At 49.9% G+C, this 19,898-nt stretch overlaps 1 protein-coding gene across 2 annotated transcripts in view; it reads left to right on the forward strand.

Annotated features, from left to right (window-relative positions):
* Positions 1-19,898, forward strand: part of EFHD1 (EF-hand domain family member D1) — a 36,399-nt gene that overhangs the window by 4,934 nt on the left and 11,567 nt on the right. For both annotated transcript variants that reach the window (XM_072961852.1, XM_072961851.1), the window contains exon 2: positions 15,419-15,566. In XM_072961852.1, the coding sequence (XP_072817953.1) occupies positions 15,419-15,566 (148 nt within the window). The remainder of the gene's footprint in view (positions 1-15,418; positions 15,567-19,898) is intronic.

The raw sequence follows: 19,898 nt of genomic DNA on the forward strand, positions 1-19,898 counted from the left end.
TCTTATTTGAAAGTATTTTGCCTAAGGATTTCTTACCTTTTCAAGTTTTTTTTAAAAAAAAACGAAAAAACCTGGACTCTTCCCAGCCTGTGAGCACGCTGGTTTGTTGGAATGGAGGTCTTCTGTCTTTGTATCTTTGGGACCTGTAACAAATGAGCCTGGTGTGCTGTAGAAGGAGAATTTTCTAATGAATGTGGGAAGCCAGTCTGGCTGGAGAAAGTTCCCTCTCCATTTCCCAGCGTGTTACCGAATAGCCTGAGCCAAGAGAATAGTGGCCTGATTTAAACGAAGAGTGAGAAGGCCCAGAAGAAACTGACTCTACAGTGTGTGTCCAGGGCTGTAATACTAGCTGATGGAGTGGTCAAGGTTAGACAGGAAATTTTAATTACCCTGGGCTTATCCAGAGGCCTCTTTCAAAGGGAGGCAATGAGGGCGGCCAGTTAAAGGCAGGACCCAAACACAGGGACTTAAAATGCAGCTGTGACGGTTTTGCAGCGTGCTAAGAGCTTGTATTTCAATTCCCCGAAGAGAGGGTGGGGAGAGGAGCGTTTGGCTATGGGAAAGTTGCCTTTTTATTAAGCATCTGAAATGATGTCATGGACGTCCTGCCAGCACCCGATCCCCCCTCAACTGAACCCCAAGAAGGCGGGGCTGTCCTGGAACTCAAGGCTTGTCTCCCTTACCCCCAGTTTCTTTTTCTCCTCCCTGTCTTTTCTCTGAGGGAGAGAGAAAGGCGGTGGACTTGGAGGGCTGGGGATTTGCCAAGGAGGTGAAGGAGGCCCTGCTAAGGAGGTTTACTGGGGAGCTGGAGGGAGGGATCTGTATGTATCTTTCGAGTGAATTGACTTTAAGACAAGGAAAGGCGGATGGAAATAAATGGAAGTTAAGTGCTTTTTTTACCCCTTAGAGAAAGATGAGAGCGTCTGACTCTTCTGATTGTGTCTTCCACCCAAAATGGTCCACCTTAGAGTTGAAATTCCCTCACCTGCACTGGATTTTGGACCTTTTGACTGTTCTGGGTTGAAGGTGGGGCAAGAGAACCCAAGGCTTGTCTGAATTCCTGGTGGGCGGTCAGCCAGAACTCAGGCTGGCTTCTGTTTGAGGGCCTTGGTCTCTGGCAGAGAGACGCTGTGACTGGGAAATCTTTCGTTCTTAGAGCGGTTTAAGCACTGGTTTTATTTGCCCAGCATGTGTGATGAACGCGGTGTTGATGGAGCTGGAAGGAGGTTCCACGGTTTCTGGCAGTTTTATCTTTACAAAGAGTTTCTTTCTTCCTCATCCCCGGCTCCTCACCTCCTCTCTCTGGGACTTCTCCTCTACCTTTCTTACTGCAAAGCATCAAATGTTATAAGAATTTGAACTTGAGTGACTTATTAAAGTCTTACATTACGCAAAAAAAAAAAAAAGGCCTTTTTCTTTTCTCCCTTGCAAAATTAAAGTGCCTGTTTTCAGAGCTGTAAGGTCCAGGGAACTCTATACTATCAGCTTTGTAATGCCTCCCCCACCCCTCCTCCCAAGTCTGACTAGTAAATAGAAGTACCTTCTTTGATTGAATTGGGGGGCCTGGTGTACATGGACCACATCACGCATGGTTTCTTGGCGTGGCTGAGTCAGCGAGTCTCTAAGGATGTGTGGAGTGAATCGGGTCTTGGGAGCTAGTGGCTGCCAGGCTTGACCGTGACTCAGGGAAGAGATACTCAGTTTAGGAGCTCAGCACACACGCTAGGTCTTGCACATCCTTGCTGTTAGCTTCCTGCTTCATGAATATCTGTGTATCACGTGCACACTTGCGTGCTTACATGTGCCTAGAGGTGTGCTCACACTAGCACCTGCTTGGCCTTCTCCTCATTATATAGTCCTCCTAGAACAAGCCTCAGTAGCCTCCTCCTGCTCTGTGTCCCTTGAGTGTTGGTGACTGAAGGGCATCACTGGTCCTAAATCCTAGAAGCTCCTGGGCAGGCCTTCGTACAGGGATACCTGAGTTGTTGGGGTGTGGATTATGCCATCCTGCAGGATGAAACCTGACCTGTGCTCACTGACCCGCCAAGGCATGGACCCAAGGCCCCCTAGTGAACCCTTCCTCAGTTCCAAGGTTGCACAGACTTTCTGTGACCCCTTCCCCAGAGCTCCCACCCCTGGGATCCCATGGCCAGCACTGTCCATACGTTTGCTAATGTCTGCTCCTGCGGTACCATGATGATGATGATGGTGAGCCTCTTTCTCACCTACTGTCTTGGAGCTATTCATTCATTCATTCAATTTTTTCACTGATTTGGTGAAGAACATGCTAGGTACTGGGATTATACAGATGGATCTGGAGGGGGTTTCTGCTTTGAGAAGCTCAACAAACATTTAACAGTGGATTGGATTTAACATGATGCTGCTGGTCATGGAAGGAAGCGAGTCCTGGAAAAGCCACCCACCACCCATGTTCAAGACACCCCGTGTAGCCTAGCAGACCCCGTGAGGATGCTGCATTCAAGGCAAGGGGTCGCAGTCTTTCCGGATACAACCTGGGAGGAACAGCTAGCCATGACTGGGAAGGGATTCAGGCCTTTGATGGATCAGAGGCCTTTGGGCCAAGGTTCTTGGAGCCAGAGGACAGGAGCTGGGAGCTTGACATGTGGTGGGGACCTGGTTGACCTCAGGGGGCAAAAGGCAGGCCATGAGGGTGCAGCGAAAGGAAGCTACAGCCTTGGTTCAGTGTGGAGAAGAAAGAGCTTTCTCATGTTTGGAGTTGTTGGGAAATGGAAAGAATTGTCTCAAAGGTGCAAGCCCTTTGTCTGGAGTTCCATTGGAAGGTGCGTGGTCTGTCTCCATGGAGTGAGAGGTTTGCAGCAGGGAAGGGTTGGAAAGCTTTTGGAAGGCTGGGGGATAGGCTGTATGACCTTCAAGGTTCCTTCTGGGCTAGGGGTGGGCCAGCCTGGTCTGTAAAGGGCGAGCTAGTGAATCTATTTGGCCTTATGGGCCTTAGCTTCTCTGTTGCCACTGCTCAACTCTGCCGTTGTGATGGCAAGTAGCCACAGACAACACGTGAGGGAACCTACGCTAACTGGTGTGACCGCGTCCCAGTGACACTTGGTGAGCGGGAGTTTGCTGCAGGCTGTAGTTTGCCAGCCTCTGTTCTAGGCGGTTGTTTGGGAATCTCAAGCCCTGTGAACCTTTTATGGTCTCCCCAGTCCCCTTCCTCACTTCTTGGCCTTTCCTTCTGTAAAGGGCCTGGAGTTTCACTCACTGGGGCAGACCTTAAGTCCCCAGGGGGACACAGGAGTCCTAATGAGGCAGAAGCAGAAGTGGACGTGGAGTGGGCCCGGAGCTCTAGGACCCCCGAGTTGCTTCTAGAAGATTAGTCCTGCAGCAGCAGCAACGTATGCCTCTGCTTCTCTTGCCGACTAAGAGGGCCGGGCAACTGGAGCCCTGCATCTGGGGCCCCTGGTGTGACATTCTGCAACCTCAGAAGGGCTACTTTGTTTTTACTTCCCCTGAGAGGTGGTCTGAGGTGTGTTTGAGCCAGGCTGTGGTCAGGAAGGGCTTAAAAACTCCAGATGAAAAGGAAAAGGAAAGCTAACCTGGTGACACATTGACCTTGCTTCTCTCTTCAGAAGCCCTGGTGGGATGGGGACAACATACAACATTCAGTAGCTCCCTATTGCCCATGGAACAAAGTTCAGACTATTCACAATGACCCTTAAGGCCAGTCACAGCTGGCTATTGCATTCTTCTCTCTTGCTGGTTACCCTAGCCTGGCCCCTCTCTCACTGGGCTATGGGCCCATATAACCTCTCTCTCATAACCCCCAATTTCTAATCTGTCAGTTATTCTTGATTCTTATGGGGGTCCCATCCCCTTCCATTGTGTTTGCCCTGGGAAAGCAGAGAGAGCTCTTTGTGGTTGAGTGTGACTAACTTCTTTCTTCAGTCCCCATGCCCACCCCAGGGGGAGACCCAGGGCCAGACCTAGGGCCACAGGCAGGTCAGGGGTACCTTGACTTCTATAGAAGGGTCTGAGCTCTGCTTCTCGAGCTGCCCTGAGGCCCTAATTACGTCCCCAGTGGAATTTTCCAGCTCCCAGGGCTGTTAGGTATAGGAGCCTTCGGTGAGGTTGCATGGTTCCCTCCAGCAGTGCCACCAACCGCATGCCACATGGGCACATGCCTGTAAGTGAGATGTGGAAAATGAAAGTGGCCACCTTCTCAGGTTGTCCCCAAGATCGCGTGACCACTCAGTATGCAGTCACAGCCTTAATTAGGTCACCCTGGTGCCAGCCCCAGGTTCTTTCCACTGAGGGAGCTACAGGTCCTGGCCCCCAGCAGGGCTGCTGGATTTAAGGTGGTGCCAGCCCAGAGGAAGGACACAGAAAAGGGGCTAGCCGAGAGGGAGGCAGTGGGGTGGGGATGAAGATGCTGGCAGCCCGGGTGCTTTTCCTTTCTGTTTGGAGGGATGGCCGAGCCTCCCACAGTCCACTTCCGCCAGGCCTGTGGCCCCGGCCTCCCCCTCCCTCACAGCCTCCCCTCAGCCATTTTCCCCCCGACTCCTGGGCTTGGGAGTGGAGTGGGTGTGAGGCACAGCCAGGGATGCACCAGGCCTGACCAAGTCCAAGCGTGGACACCCGGGGTTGTTTGGGGCCACCCGTCCCCTGAAATCCACAGGGCTCCAGGGAATTCCTAGGAGAACTAGGTTTCCAGAGGCACCTCCAGCCTACTTTTCCAGTCCTTCGGGACTTTTATGGGAGGTGTTGGGGGCTAAGGGGAGATGCCCCATTACTGCACCTTCACAGCAAAGAACCCACTCTTGCTCATTTCAACACCCCTGATTGGAGGAGTCCCTGTGGCCTCCCATGGCCTCCATCAGGGTGTGTTCAGGGGGGCCTTCCCCTGGGACACCCTTTCTTCTCTCCTTCCTTTCTGGATGGATCGCCGACAACTCTTAATTCCCAGAGCCACATGCTCCATTCCCTTTTCTGAAACTGAGTCCCCAGCTGCCTGTACTTACCCAAACCCAGCACAGGTACCCTGATTTCAAAAGGACCAAGGGAAGGCCCCAGGATTAGGATCTTTCTCTTAATGAGAAGTTTCTCTGAATCAGCCAAAACTGAAAAAGTGAGCCCTTAGTGATAAGCTTACAGATAAAGAGTTTATCTGCCTTCCTTTACTCTTGGAAAAACTGGACGCTGCCCAGACAGAAACTCACCAAGAACACCCAGCACGGGATGTAGCCGGATCCCGGGCGCACACTCCAGCCGCTGCTGTCCGCCACCCTCAGGAGGAGCGCACCGAGGCTCCAGCAGACCCGGCTGCTCCCTGTTACGTTTGCCGGGTCAGAAGTTTTCCAAGGCTCATTCTTCTCCACCCGGTCTTTCATGGTCAAACGGTTCTTGTCATTCGTGCCCTCAGTGTGGCTGAAGCGCTTGACGTTCCTGACCTGCTAACTGGTTGTTACTGGCACGTTCCTTCCGGGGGGTGGTCACGGGGGCTGGTTTGCTCCGTTTCCACACTGGGTTGCTGGCATCAGCAGGAGAATGTGCATGTAGCGGAAGCCTCCCAGTTTGAGGCCTTTCCAATATTGAGTTCCAGCAGCCAGTTTGAGAGCACAGGGCTGGGGGAAGCTTGGTGTACCCCTGCCCTCTCTCCTGACTCCGTGTGGCAGTCCCTGGCTGGGGCAGTGCGCTCCCGCTGCATGCATTTGGGATGAAGCAGATTTCCCTGCTTGTCTCGAAGGCCAGGGTAGCAGCTGCCAGCCTCTGCCACCCCTCTGCTGTCTTGCAGGGCACTGAGCACATGCTGGGTACTCTCTCATGCTGGGGGTGGCCCCTCCGCTCTGTCTGGACACCCTCCCTTTCTTGACGAACTTCCAGACACCATGTATGGAACTGGGCTCCTGCAGCCTGTAAAGATGTTGGCCTCTTACCAGAAAAAGAAGGATATTTGCCAGAAGTGTGTCCCCACAGTACTGGCTGCACAGGTGAGGCTGGCGTTCACCTGCATCCAGTGCCACTCCCACCTCATCGCCCTCCCTGCATCTGTCCCCAGTGAGGACTACTGTGTGCCATTCAACTGCCTTAGTCTGCTCACTCCATTCTCCATCACCACCCCCCTCAAAATCCATCCTGCACAGTGAGCTGAGAGGTCTTTCTGCAAAAGCCATTGATGTCACTTCTCTGTTTCACACTCTTTGGGGGTTGCCCCTGTTGCCCTTAGGAAGACACAGCTCTTCCAGAATGCCTTGTGGGAGCTGCTACCCCCCCCACCCCGGGACATCCTGGCACCTCTGGACTCCTTCCCATGGCTCTGCACTTTGGCTTCTGTTAGCTCCAGCCACCTCCCTCTGCTCCAGCTCTGCCCAAGTTCCGGCCTTATCACAGCTCAACTGTTTCTTTGTACCTCTTTGCCTTCCCCCTGGGACTGGTCTTTGTGCTTTCCTTCTGCTCCGGAGAGGCCCCAGGTAGACATGAGCCAGGTGGTGTGTGAGTGAATGGAACTCAGCGAGCCAGGAGTTCATCCCACAAAGGCGGCTAGGAGCAGCCAGATTGGAAATCAGACTCTGGGCTCAAGCCTTTGTGCTTAATTCCACAGACCCCCCCTTCTCCGAGCCTGCTTACTCTTACTTTGCATGCAATTGTAACACACTTGGAGATCTGGTTTCCTAGCCTGCAGCAAAGTGGAAGGCAGGAAAGTAGGAATGAAGGCAGGAAGGGGCAGATGACTTGACAGCTAGGGAGAACCCACAAAGAGGGCAGAAAACCAGGCACTCACAGAAGGGGCAGGCAGGGAAGCCTGAAGGAGTAATAACAGTCCTGTGACTATGGAGGGCTCTGATGCTCATCTGGGTGGGGACACCCACAGGAGAGCCAGGAGGGCCCTGGGAAAGGCCACCTGCTTTGGGGATATTCTGCTACATCACCCTTCTCCAGCTTGAAGGAGCCTGGGCAGCACAGGAATCTTGTGAACATGCAGGTTCTAATTCAGCAGGTCTAGGGAGGGACCTGAAATTCTGCATTTCAGACAATCCTGGGTGACTACGGTGCTGCTGGTCTGGGGACCACATTTAGACCAGAGCCTGTCTGTTTGAAAAGGCCATACAGGGCCTTTCTGAAGGAAAGCAGGAGGTTCCGGTGTTCTGGTGTTCTGAGGGGTAGGAGGTCCCCGCAACACTGAGACTAAGGCATTTTCTGGGGCCCTGCCGCCCTCCTGAGAACTTCCCTACCTCCTGGGGATCCCTGGGGAGCTTCTGATGGCTGAGCCTCAGGCAGACAAAGGCTGGCCCGCTTCTTTCTTCCTTGATAGCAGGATTATTCTGGTGAAGTGAAAACCAAGAAAGCCCAGGGGCTCTGCACAGTGTGAGCCAAGAGAGCAAGCCATTCACGGACCAGCACTGGGCAGACATTGAAAACTGGCCTCTGTCCCCTTGCTGGCAGGCCTCCGGTGGGGTGAGGGTTAGAGGTTACCTGGGCCCCTCTGGCCAGGCCGGGAAGTTTCCCAGGTTACAGGCACACATGGTTGTGGGCCCCGTGTTCAGGGATCTCAGCCCATCCTGCCTCACTCCACTCCATGCCACCATCAGTGATGTCTCCAATCAGTCAAGTCACAGACCTTTATGAGTGAGCCCTTGAAAAGCCGATCTGATCCTCTCACACAGGTTGGGCTGGGCGATGAGAGCCACTCAGTAAGGGCTTCTTGGAAATTCAGTACAAGGCGCGCACAGGAGCCTGTGGATTTGGGTTTCCCCCAGAAGGCTAAAGCTGGTAAAGGCTGTCTGAGGCCCAGCTGGGTGCGGGCAGCTCTTCGGAGCAGAAGCCCTGGAAGCTGTCTGCTTCCTCTTCATGGCTGCAGACAGGTACTACTTTTAAATATAGCTCCGTCCCCGTGCTTGCTTACTGGGTGCCAGGGGCCAGTGCTGGCGTGTTATCTCCTTTCGGCCCCTCTGTGACTCTGTAAGGCACAGACAGCTCTCGTGATAGTCAATCTGCAGAGGGCTCGCCAGCCCCTCTCTCCCAAGCGAATGGCAGGGCTGGGTTTAAATCCAAGCCTGTGTCTGCAGGGCCATCCGCAGTGCTCATGGGACTAGAATCTCCCCCTAACAGATCCTGGAAAACATGAAGCAGAAGGGAATGAGGATATTTTAAAGCAAAAACATGGAAAAAGCTCACCAGTCCGGAGGACTAGAAGGAAGCCCTAGGAAACAAAGGAAGATGCGGGGTTTGGGGATTATGACTTTTTTTTAATGTCTTGGATTGCCTTTAATAAGAAAAATCTGGGTTAAGTTTTAAATTATAGAAAAAAACTAGTATAAGGAGCTAAGATGTTGGACGGGGAGAAGCCACGGGCTTAAAGGAACTCTAATGAGACTGCAAGCTCTAAAGATATAAACTATTGGTGGAGAGAGGGTCGCAGCACGGGGCGGGGGAAAGCAAATACTTTGATGGTTTGAAATAGGGGGAGGAGGATGCTGCTTAAGCCAGGTTTCATAGGGACAAGGAAAGGCCCAGATGGGCCTCGGGCTGTGCTCCCTCCGGGGTTCCCCTGGGGCCTGGTCCCACACCTGGCGGGTGGCCCTGCCAGCTGGGCAGCACAGGTGGGCCTGAGCTGGCCAGGTTGTTCCAGGTGTGGCCTCCTTTCCACAGGGCTGGATTCCAAACTGCAAGGAATGTGATTGCATTTTCATAGCAGGGAGGGGAAGCAAAGGAGTTTTCCAGAATGAAGAAAACAAATCCAACCGCATTCATCTTTCCCACAGGCCCAAAAGCTTGGTATAAGGTCACCTGTTCGCAGATGGCCTAGTCTGAGGGGTCCTCACACTGCAGTTGCTTGAGGAGAGGGGCTCTGAGCTGGCTGAGGGGGGAGTGGTTTGCCCCGCCCTGGGGGCCCCTGCTGGGGTTCCTCACCTCCAGCTTCCTTCAACCACACCCAGCATGGAATACAATAGTTAATATTGTCTTTGTCCCAAAACCTTCAGAAGGGCCTTTATTTTTTTAACAGGAAACTTCTCTCTGCCTTAGACTTAATCTCTATTGATGGTCACTGGAGGCGCAACTTTGGCATTCTGTAAGGACTGACCTGCTATCAGATCTTTCTTCCCCAAATCCTACCCCTGATGGCTGTGTTGCCCAGACCTGGGGTTGGGCTGTGGGCTCGGGCGTCAGGCTGAGACCCCCCCTCCCACCTCCCTGGGGTTAACCTCCCTGGGCCTAGCCACCTTGGGCTGGTTGACCTCGATGGGCCTGGTTTATTCAACAGCCTAACACTGCTCCACCCCTCAGAGGAGTGCTGAGAGGTTAAATCAGATCAGATTTATTAGAAGGGTTGGGCTGGTGAGACTGTTTCTCCAAATGTTTGAGAGACATTGGTATTCTCTCGGTCAAAAATGAGTAATTTTGCATATCTGGGCAGTTGGCGGCACCACACTGCAAGACCGAAATCGGAATCCACACACATGCAGGACTCAGAACATGGCTCCTGTTATGTCTGCCAAAATCTTCAGATATGAATTGTATAAAGCGTGTGAATCTCGCAGTTAACCAGTGGTCTATGTGTTGGGACACGGTGTATATACTCTATCCCCTGAGTCCGCACCAAGTTAAGGGGCACAGAGCGTAAGCTCAGTTAACGATCGCTCCTGCCTTCCCTGCTCCCACGGCAAGCCACGCAGCTGCTTGGCAATCCCGGGTTCATTCTGATCCACGGGAGTCGGCCTCACTGCCGGCTTCAGCTTTCACACCTGTCAGGTGGGGTGACTAATTACCACCTGAATTAAATGAGGCGATCAGCACAGTGCTGTCACTTGGTGGAGCTCAATAACCAGCAAAAGCTGGCGGCAATCATTAATTCTTCACAAGCCTATTGTAAAGATGAAAGGATTCGTTTATGAGACAATACACTGTGAGATGCCGGGCAGACCAGTTGTAGCTCTTGGGTGCTTTGATTCCCTTTGAATCAAAGGGATGGTTGTCAGGTGCTTTGAGAGGAGCAAATAAACCAGCAGGATGATGAGGGCGGACCTAGGAGATTTTTCCAGCCTGTCTTGCAAATGCAGGCCCTGAGGGAAGTGGCTGTGGACAAGCCCTCCTAGACGGTCGCTTTAACAAGAGAGGGATGAGTTTTAGGATCATGAATCCCAGTTCCATGGGGAGGGGCAAGGACATCACTAATGTGGTCACTTTATAGTCGGGCCAGGACTTAACTATGGCGCTTGGCTGGTGTTTCAGGCAGGAACAAAGGGACACAGTCTTTGCTGAGTCCCTGGGAGTGGAGGCGGTGGCTGGCTCGTGACCCCTTTCTTCCCTGTCCATCTCGCCTTGGAGACGTCCCCTCTCAGTCCACTCACTGGCTTTATTCCTGTGCCAAACTGGTGCTCCCGGCAGGATGCTGATGGGCCTGCTCTAGCCACAACTTTTGCCCTTTCCTCTGTCCGGGATTTGCCCCACTGCAGGGTGGGCTTCTGCTTCCAGGCACATACTCACCAAAGTGGTCAGACCCAAATTCCTGCCCATTTAAAGAAATTGGAATTCCTTTAACCTGTCGCCCAGACTTTGCCGAGACTCTTTTCCACACATTTTCCACACCCTTTTTCTTAGGCCTGGGGAATGTTTCAGGCTTGAGGGTCTAAAAGAGATTTTCCATACCTTCTTGACTCCTTTCAGTCAGAAGCCCAGAGAAACGCAGGGGCCAGGTCTCTGAGCCCCTGCCGGCCTATGACCCCATCTTGACAGCCCTTTGTGTCGGGGAGCTGTGCTAGCTCTGGGGTCCGGTGAGCGGGGATCCCTAGCCCTTCCTTCCCCTGCTCGGTGAGGACAAATTCCTGCCTTGTTCCCGGATCTTTTCTTATCTCTTCCCAGTTCCTCTTCTATTCCTGGGGCCCCCTCCCCTCTTTACAACTGCTCCCTTCCCCCTTTCACTTTCCTTCCTCTCCTCTCTGCTTTCAGACCCTAGCACTCTGCCTTTCCCCCAAAGCTCCCCATCTTGAATGCATCCCCCTTCTGGGCTTCGGTCATCTCATCTGCAGACTTATCAGAACGTGCACTGTGTGTGAGCAGCAGGCAGAGGACATTTATCCAGAAACTCAGCATTGTTTGATGGGCTGCCCTTCTAATATAGACTTGCTCTGAGAAGCGGTTCCCAAAGTGTTTTCCTTGGAACACCAGACTGCCAAGACACACCTCCTGCAGTGGAAAATCCCTAAATGCAGAGGTGTGGTCAGATGAGTCTGTGTCCTGTTTCCCTCTAGTACGTTTCAGTTACATGACCATATGGAAGACTCTGGAAAGTTCCACACTAAAGAAGCCTGTTTACTTTGAGTAGGACTCCCTGTAATAGACACCATCCCTCTGGCCTGTTTATAAGAGCTCTTCTCACCTCAGGTCTTGTTCCAGCTGTTTTTGCCAGAAAGTTCTTCCCTGTGCTTGGCTAGAGCTCGTCTCTGTCATGTCCGCACACAGAGCCCAGCTCTGGCCGTCCTCTGGGAGTGTTCCTGGGAAGTTTAAATGCATAACCTGAAGGCGGCTCTTTGCTTCTTGGGGCCAAAAACTCCAATTCCTTCTACTCCATCCTTGCATGGGATCTTACGTCCACTCACCTTCCTGGGTACCCCCACTGACCAGGCCCCCTGAAGTGTGGGGTTGGCCTGGAGTGGAGCAGACTGTCATGGGGTGGGGAGGACTGTGTCCCCTTCATTTGGGATTTGGGACTTTTCATTTTTCCTGTCATTATTCCACCCCCTGGGTTTTTGGCTGCCCTCTGGACTCAGTGGGGTATCACCCATCTCCAAATGTCATCACACGCGCCACTGTTCTTGTTTTCCCTCAAGACCTGTACCTGAGAGGTCAGTTTGGAGGACTTAGTTTCAGGACCTTGCCTTTTTCTTTTTTTAAGTCGTGGTAAGGGGTATATAACTTCAAATGTATCATTTGAACCATTTTTAAGTGTACAGTGCAGTGGTATTAAGTGCATTCTCATTGTTGTGCAGCCGTCACCACCATCCATCTCTGTAATTCTTTTCATCTTGTAAAACTGTAACTATGCTACGAATAACACAGTCAAACAATAACTCCCCATTCCCCGGCTTTCTCCACCACCATTCTACTTTCTGTCTGTGAATTTGACTGTTCTAGGTATGTCAGATAAGTGGAATCATATTTGTCCTTTTGTATCTGACTTATTTCACTTAGCATCATGTCTTCAGGGTTCATCCACGTTGTGGCATGTATCAGAATCTTTTTCCTTTTTAAGGCTGAATAATATTCCACTGTATGAATATACCACATTTTGCTTATCCATTCATCAATTGATGGTCACTTGTTGGTTTCTGCGTTTGGCTGTTGTGAATAATGCTGCTATATACATGGAGTGCCAATATCTGTTCGAGGCCCTGCTTTCAGTTCTTTTGGGTGTATACCCAGAAGTGGAATTGCTGTATCATATGATAATTCTATGTTTAGGACCTCGTGTTCTCCCTTGCTCTGTTTTATCTCTGGACATCACCAGCTTGCCGAGATCTTTTGGGCCTAGATTCTGCCCCAGCTTTGTGTCACCAGCAAATTTGATAGTCAGTACCCTTCCTAGGTGGCCCTACAATTAACTGGCGATCCACTGAATTGTATGGACATTGACTCGTGTTTATCTTGCTTCCACAAGTCTAATAGAGGAGCCTGCTCACTCTGGCAGAAACAACAGGTCAGTCACGGTTTTCTGTTGGACCAGCTTGACAACCTTGTTTCAAAAGCAGATGAGCATAATACCCCACAATTCTAGTCTTGGATATACACCCAAGGGAAATGAGAAGATACGTCCACACAAAAACTTGACCTGAGTGTTCATAGCAGCGTTATTCACAACGGCCATGAGTGGAAACAACTCAAATGTCTATCAGCTGATGAATGGCTTAACAAAATATGGTCTATTTATACAACAGAATATTGTTCAGCAATAAATAAAAAAGAATAAAGTACTGATTGATATATGCTACAACATGGGTGAACTTGAAAATGCTGTGCTAAGTGAAAGAAGCCAGACATGAGAGGTCACATAGTATGTATTTCATAAATGTCCAGAATGGGCAAATCTATAGAGACAGAAAGCAAGCCAGCAGTTGCCAGGGGCTGGGGTTAGAGAGAAGGGAATGGAGAATGACTGCTCCAGGGTATGAATTTCTTTTAGGAGTGATGAGAATGTTGAGGAACTAGGTAGTAATGATGGCTACACAACCTTGTGAATATGCCTTATGAATATGGAAAGAAAAACAGCTGAATTGTACAATTTAAAAGAGTAAATTTTATGGTATGTAAATTATGCCTTGATAAAGCTGTTTTTTAAAAAAAGAATTTAAAAACCAAGTAAATGAGGCTGACCCCTGAATCACTTTTAGGGTGCCCATGGCAATCATTGCTTCCTTTTTTAAGTGCTCAAAAACCATCCCTTGATAATACTAGATTCAGGGCTGGTTCATCTATGATTCATATACTCTGCCCACTTCCTAGAAACCCAGAAGCACCTCGCTCCTTTCCACACCCGGAACACTGCCTTGTCCTTCAGGCTCCTCACGGCTCACCATCAGGCATCCAGAGGTCTTGTCTGTGGCCTTTAGTATCTTGCAATGTGATCCAGGCAAGGAGGCAGTGGGAGCCCAATGGGGGCACAGAGCTGCCCTAAGGAGGTGGCGTCTGCTGAGGACCAAAGGACAGACAGTGGGTGCTGATGGAGATCAGAGGGGAATGGGGCAGCTCCCCGAACTCTAGGGCACAGAAACGGCCACCGAGGAGCAAGTGGCAGGGGTGCATTCTGGGTGGGAGGGATGGCATGAGTCAGCCACTGTGGCTGGAGCAGTCCACTCTGGGGGACCTCATTCTCAGCACGACCACATGGGCCACAAAATACCACCAGCCCACAGAGTTAGATTTCTTGTTGCCCACACACTACATTTCTTGGCGAGTGGTGGTGTGGTTCCCAACAATGGTGAGGTTTTTTGTTGAGTTGGGGGTGGGGGTGATAGATAGGGAAGAAGCCTGTTTTGTTTGTTTGTTTCATTTTTAACTGTGTTTAACTTCAGTTTTAACACATGTCATTTACCATCTTATTTAGGTGTACAGTTCGATGTACACTCACATTCTCGTATAACCATCACCACTGTCCTTTTCCTCACCCCAAATTGAAACCCATTAAACAGCAACTCCTACCCGCCCTTCCCCTGGTCCCTGGTAACTACTGTTCTACTTTCCGTCTCTATGAATTCTAGATACTTCAAATAAGGGGAATTATGCAGCATTTGACCTCTTGTGTCTGGCTTATTTTCAACCTTACCATAATGTCAAGGTTCATCCATGTTGTAGCATGTGTTAGAATTTCATTTTGTTTTTAACTGTGAGTAGTGTATTGTGTAAATATGTCGTATCTCATTGTATGGATAGACTTTATTTTGTTTGTCCGTTTATCTGTCAATGGACAGTTGGGTTATTTCTGCCTTTTGGCTATCAAGAACGGATTTGTTTTTTAAACATGATGTTCATACCTGAGCAACAAGAGATCTCTGGGAAGCGGAAAATAGGATGGACTTGATGGAAGAAGAGACAGGGAGTCTGTGAGAAAACTCTGACAGCCGCAGTGTGTAGAGGAGTGGGGAAGGGGTGGCTGGGCGGAAGGGCAGAAGGCGGAAGCAGGCTCCCACGGGACAGGACGGACCCAGCCACCCGGGAGTAGTAGGCGGGGCCAAGATTCCCGCCGTGGGGAGGCTGGGTTTGTTTCTAGGCAGGTGGCTGGGAGGCGGGGGGTGGGGAGAGAGCCCACAGAGATGCTGGCTCTGTATCAAAACTCAGCCAAGAGGGCAGAGCGGAGACCCTACTCATCTGTGTCTCACACAGGTGTGACCTTTCAGACCTGGAGACTAGATAGTGAGCCAGAGGGCAAAGCACGAGACCAGAGCGCCAGGGCCAGGCCTGATCACAGCCGAGCGCCAGGGCAGGAAGCTGCTTCCAAAGACAAGGGACCAGAGGACCAGAGGAAGGGTTGGTGGAGAAGTGGGTGGCAGAGACCCAGGTGCCGATGACCAAGGGAAGGCTTCTGGAACTGTCATTTGCTCCAGTGCCCTCTGCAGCTGTTCTGTTGTCCAGTGGCAGGAAACTGGGAAAAGTGAAGATAAACAGGCCTGTTTTTCATCCTCAAGAAACTTGTGGCCTAATTAAGGAGATAAAAGATGTGAAAACACTTGTGCAGTGCAAGATCCACTTTAAGTCATGTCGTGCAGAGCCCAAAGGCACTGGTGGAGAGACAGGACCCTATGATGCGGTGACCCAGGTGGGCACTGCAGAGCAGAAGGCATCTGAGTCATTTTTCGGTTAATAAAGTCAAAAGAACGACACCTTTGGTAGATTGACAAGTGTCCTTTTGTCCTGGCCATGGTTATCCCTCACCAGCACCCTGCCTTTGACCCCACAGCTACGACTCGGGAAGGGATGGCTTCATCGACCTGATGGAGCTGAAGCTGATGATGGAGAAGCTGGGGGCCCCCCAGACCCACCTGGGCCTGAAGAGCATGATCAAGGAGGTGGATGAGGACTTTGATGGCAAACTCAGCTTCCGTGAGGTACCTGCTTGCATCCTCAGCCCTAAGCCCCTGCCAGGGGAGGGCCCAGAGAGGACCCACAGATGTACAGTCCTCTGGAGTATAAATGGTTTTGGCCTCTCTAGAGTGCTGCTTGATACATTAACCTAGAGTCCTGCTTTTTAAAATAGCTTTAAGGAGCTAGTGAACCGCAGTGCTGGCATGGGAAAATGCTCAGCAAGCAGACGGAAAGTCAGCGTGGTTAGGATAACCTCATTTGGGTAAAAGAGTAAGTATTGAGAAATCTGGAGGGATGTTCACCAAAATATTCATAGTGGATGTTTGTGGGTTTTCGTGGTTTTTTAAAATAATTTTATACTTAAAAATATATATTTAAATTGTTAATTTTTATAATAAGAATTTTGAAATAGTGGGAAAAAAAGCAAATATACCAAGAGTCTTATTCTGTGCCTATGGACCTCCTCCTCCAGGCAGGTCCATGAATGGGCTTTTTGGTCTTTGAACCCCTGAAATTGTGGGCAAAATTGTGTACGTACAGATGTTTCCTGGAGGAGTGTATGTAAATTGACAGGCTGATCCCCCAATGGGTGAAAACCTTGGCCCTTTTTTTTCGGAGAATTAGGCCATTCAGTTTCTTCCATGGCAAAAATGCAGCCCCACAGGAAGGGAATTCTATGTCTCATGAGTTTTACTGAAAGGCCTTTAGATATGTAAGTGTGACCTGGTATTGGAATAACTTTGGTGACACCATCCGGTTAAAGGCTTGGACATTAGCCCAGCTGCGTGGATTCGTTTTCAATTGGGTCTCATCTGGGGCCCTCGGAAGATGAGAGCAGAGGGGACGGTCCATGTTTCCTGGTGTTTAACCTTGGTTATTCTAGAAATGGTAGATTGCTGGCATCCTGGTTTCTGAGGGTAAGAACTTTGGCCAAGTACTGGTCTTCTGTCCAGGCCAGTTAGGGCCCTTGGGTGGTCTTCCTGGGAGGGTCTCTGTAGCTCACCCGGCAGCCGAGAGCCCCTTCCCCAGCTGGCTGTGCCTCTCACTGCCTGCACATCAACCCAGGAATCTCCCATGTCTTCCTTTCCTGAACTGGCAGATATGGAGATAGATTACACGGAAAACTTGTGTTGGGTGTAACCCTCAGGATAATCTGGTACCAACCTTCTCATTTCAGAGCTAAGGAGCTAGAAGACAAAAGAGGTTAGTGGCTGAAGCTAGGCACCAGCTTGGTGCTGGGCTGGGTTTCAGCCTCCTACCATCACTGACCACACTCAACTTCCCAACCGCCTCTCTGGCTCCTTTGTCTCTCATTTGGTTTCTTCATATCATTCATACATTGTTCTGGGCATTGGCTCTTTCTAATCCAAGTACCCCTGGGGTATAGAAGGTAAAGGATTTTGCCTTGGCGAAGCTTTGGAGGCAATGTTGGGGAAACAACTTCCATGGCAAAGTTGTGACCTCTGGGGAACAGAAATTGAGGGTGCTTAGAAGTCTCTGCAAGTTACCAATGGAGCCAAGACAAAATCCACCTCACCCTCCCTGCCTTGTTTTACCCAGGAGCCACTCAAATGTGCCCCTTTCTGTATCCAAGATGCTTGGTTAGCTGCCGGTTTTGGACATTTTGCACAGATGGTGGACATCAGAGGATCTTCAAAGGGTTTTGTTGTGGGTCCCCAACCTGTCTGCAGAACTTCAGTGACATTCACATTCAGTCCTTTATCAGTTCAGCACCCCACTGTGGTCCTATCCCTAGCACTTGTACCCAGAGATACAGGATTTGGATGCATAGATACATTTGCCATTAATACTCTGCAGCCCAACCTCCTGCTTTTAGTATTTCACTCTGCTGGTTCCCAGGGTGTTATAAGCCACTAGTGGGCCGATGCTGTGTTTATGTGATGAAAAGAGGCTGACAGGCCAAACTCCATCTTCCACACAGAACTGCATAACTGGAGCAAATTATTTTACTTCTCAGCTTCAGTTTTTTTTTTTTGTCCTTAAAATAGGGGTATTAATAGCTTTTGCTCAGGACTCTTTTAAGAATCAAGTTTTCTATGCCCCTATCAGCTAGGATTGTTTGCAAGTGAAGGAAACAAGATGCCAACTAATTTAGAGGAGTAAAGAACAGACAACTATTGACTCACATACCTGGGAGATGAAGAAGGGAAAGTGCTTTAGACACAAGTAATCCAGGCTCTTTCCCTTGCCATGTCTTGACTGTGCTTTTTCCATGTCCATCTTTTCTTTCCAAATAGGATGTTGTCCCTGGCACCTGCCAAGATGGCTGCCAGCATCTCCAGGCTACCTTGCCCCAAAGGATAGAGGGCTTCTTTATCCCAGAGTCCATACCAGTTGCAGAAGAAGGCTTCTGATTGGCCCTGTCAGGGAAACATGCCCATCTCCTAGACCAATCATTGCATCCAGGGTACTGTGATTGGCTAGATCCAGGTCATGTGCCATAGGGCACCACAGTCAGCAGCTCCACCACCATCAACACATGCAGCAGGAGTTGCCAGGCAGACAAAATTGCTCACTTCTACAGTTCCTTCCTCACAACCTGGCACTTAGTAGGTGCTTGGCGAGTTTGTATTCCCTTTCTTTTCTTTGGATTAACTCAACTGAAGCAAGTCACATCTAAACAAAAGCTCTTTGATACAGTAGGTATGTCTCCATTTAGCACTATTTTGCTACTTTTCCCCAAAGTACAAGGGACTTGATCTCCCTTTAAACCATTCCTTTTCCAATTGTGCAGATAACATCTGCACATTAGGGGCATTTTTGAAATGGTATACATGGAACCATTAAAAATGGTGATGGGGCACAATGTTTGATGAACAAAGAACAAGTGCTGACAATGTGAAAAGCAGACATGAAAGCAGATTTCCAAACTTCTATAAAAGATGATTGCTTGTACATACAGTTCACGGACATGTACAGACATGTAGAAGACAAAAGGATGGACCACAATTAGCTGTTCTATCTCCAGAGCTCAAGTGATCCAGGTTGGATTCCACCTCATTCTCCTTTGGAGGCAGACAGCATGTCTGCCTTAATATCCTTCTCTCTTTTTCTTGTGGTCCTCACTAACTCCACTATGTCTGTCTCAAAGCAGAAGCTCCAAGGCCAGATGTGTGGTGGTTTTGTGCAAAGGCTAGGTGAGGGGGTTACTAGATAATCTGTCAGTACTGGGGACTGTGGGTCCCATTCTCTCCTCCCACTTCACCCTCCCTAGGGTGGGTCCCTGGCAGCCCTGCCTGTGCTGAGTTGTACCCCTGCCTGGTCATGTTTGATTGGACCATGGATGGACCTCTGACCCAACTAGGTCAATTAGATTATCTATCTGGGAATTTGAAATTGGGGCTGAGATATTGCAAATTGGCTCTGCAGGTGGCTGTTCCTGAAAGAATAACACAATGAAGGGTGGCCATTTTCTACCATGGGGTCCAGACATGAGAGCTAGAGAGGAAATGTTGCTTCCAATCCTGAGAATGTTGCTTCTCCCAGTTCCAGTCCTCTTCCAGTCCACTGTATTTTGCCCTTGGGTTTTTGACACATCCTTTTTATATAATGTATACCTCCTTTTGGCTTAAGCCAACAAGTGTGTTTCTGTCACTTGCCATCTCAGAGCTCTAACTAATATAGGCATCACTAATCAGAGCCATGAAGTTAAACATTTCCTTAAATGTATCAGAAACATTTGATAGATTGTGTCTGAAACTGCTTTTTGGCTGTGTTAGCCTGTTTCTTTGTTTTCTGCTTCTCCTTCCCTGCCCCCCTCTTTGCTCAGAGTCACAGCTAGGACACTTTCCAATTCTCCACAACATACCAGTCTTTGTGAACTATAAATAGGAAGACAAACAAGGCTGGGCAGTTAGAGAAATTGTCACTCAGGGGTTGGTGATTGTAATAAATTAAATGGGAAAGTCTGGCATACTTTATGTAAGGCTGAACATTCTCAGATTGAGCTGGATTTTTTCTTCTTCTTCTTCTTTAACTGGCTGGGGTGGGAGGACCCCTGAGTTATGATGGGGCTGCTGGTGCTCATCTACTGAGCTGGCAGAGTGAGAGTGAGCTCAGAGGCCCAGGATCTGCTCTGGGGAAAAGACCCTTGAGGAATACTTTAAGCCCTTCTGTAAACACTAACATTGTCATCTCTGCTGCAGATGTGAGAAAAATGAGTTTCGGGGGTGAAGAGACCCACCCTCCTCTAAAGTCATTTGGATGGCTGCTAGGCAGGGGGCAGTGCTCCATCTTTCCTAAGCTGCCTCCCTGGTATGGAGGGGCTACTGTTTTGTGTTTGCCTTATTGAGCACTGGGACAGGGGTGGCTTCTGTAACCAGCTGCTTTAAGGA

This window comes from Vicugna pacos, chromosome 5 (assembly GCF_048564905.1).
Source record: "Vicugna pacos chromosome 5, VicPac4, whole genome shotgun sequence".
In the NCBI taxonomy this organism is placed as follows: Eukaryota; Metazoa; Chordata; class Mammalia; order Artiodactyla; family Camelidae; genus Vicugna; species Vicugna pacos.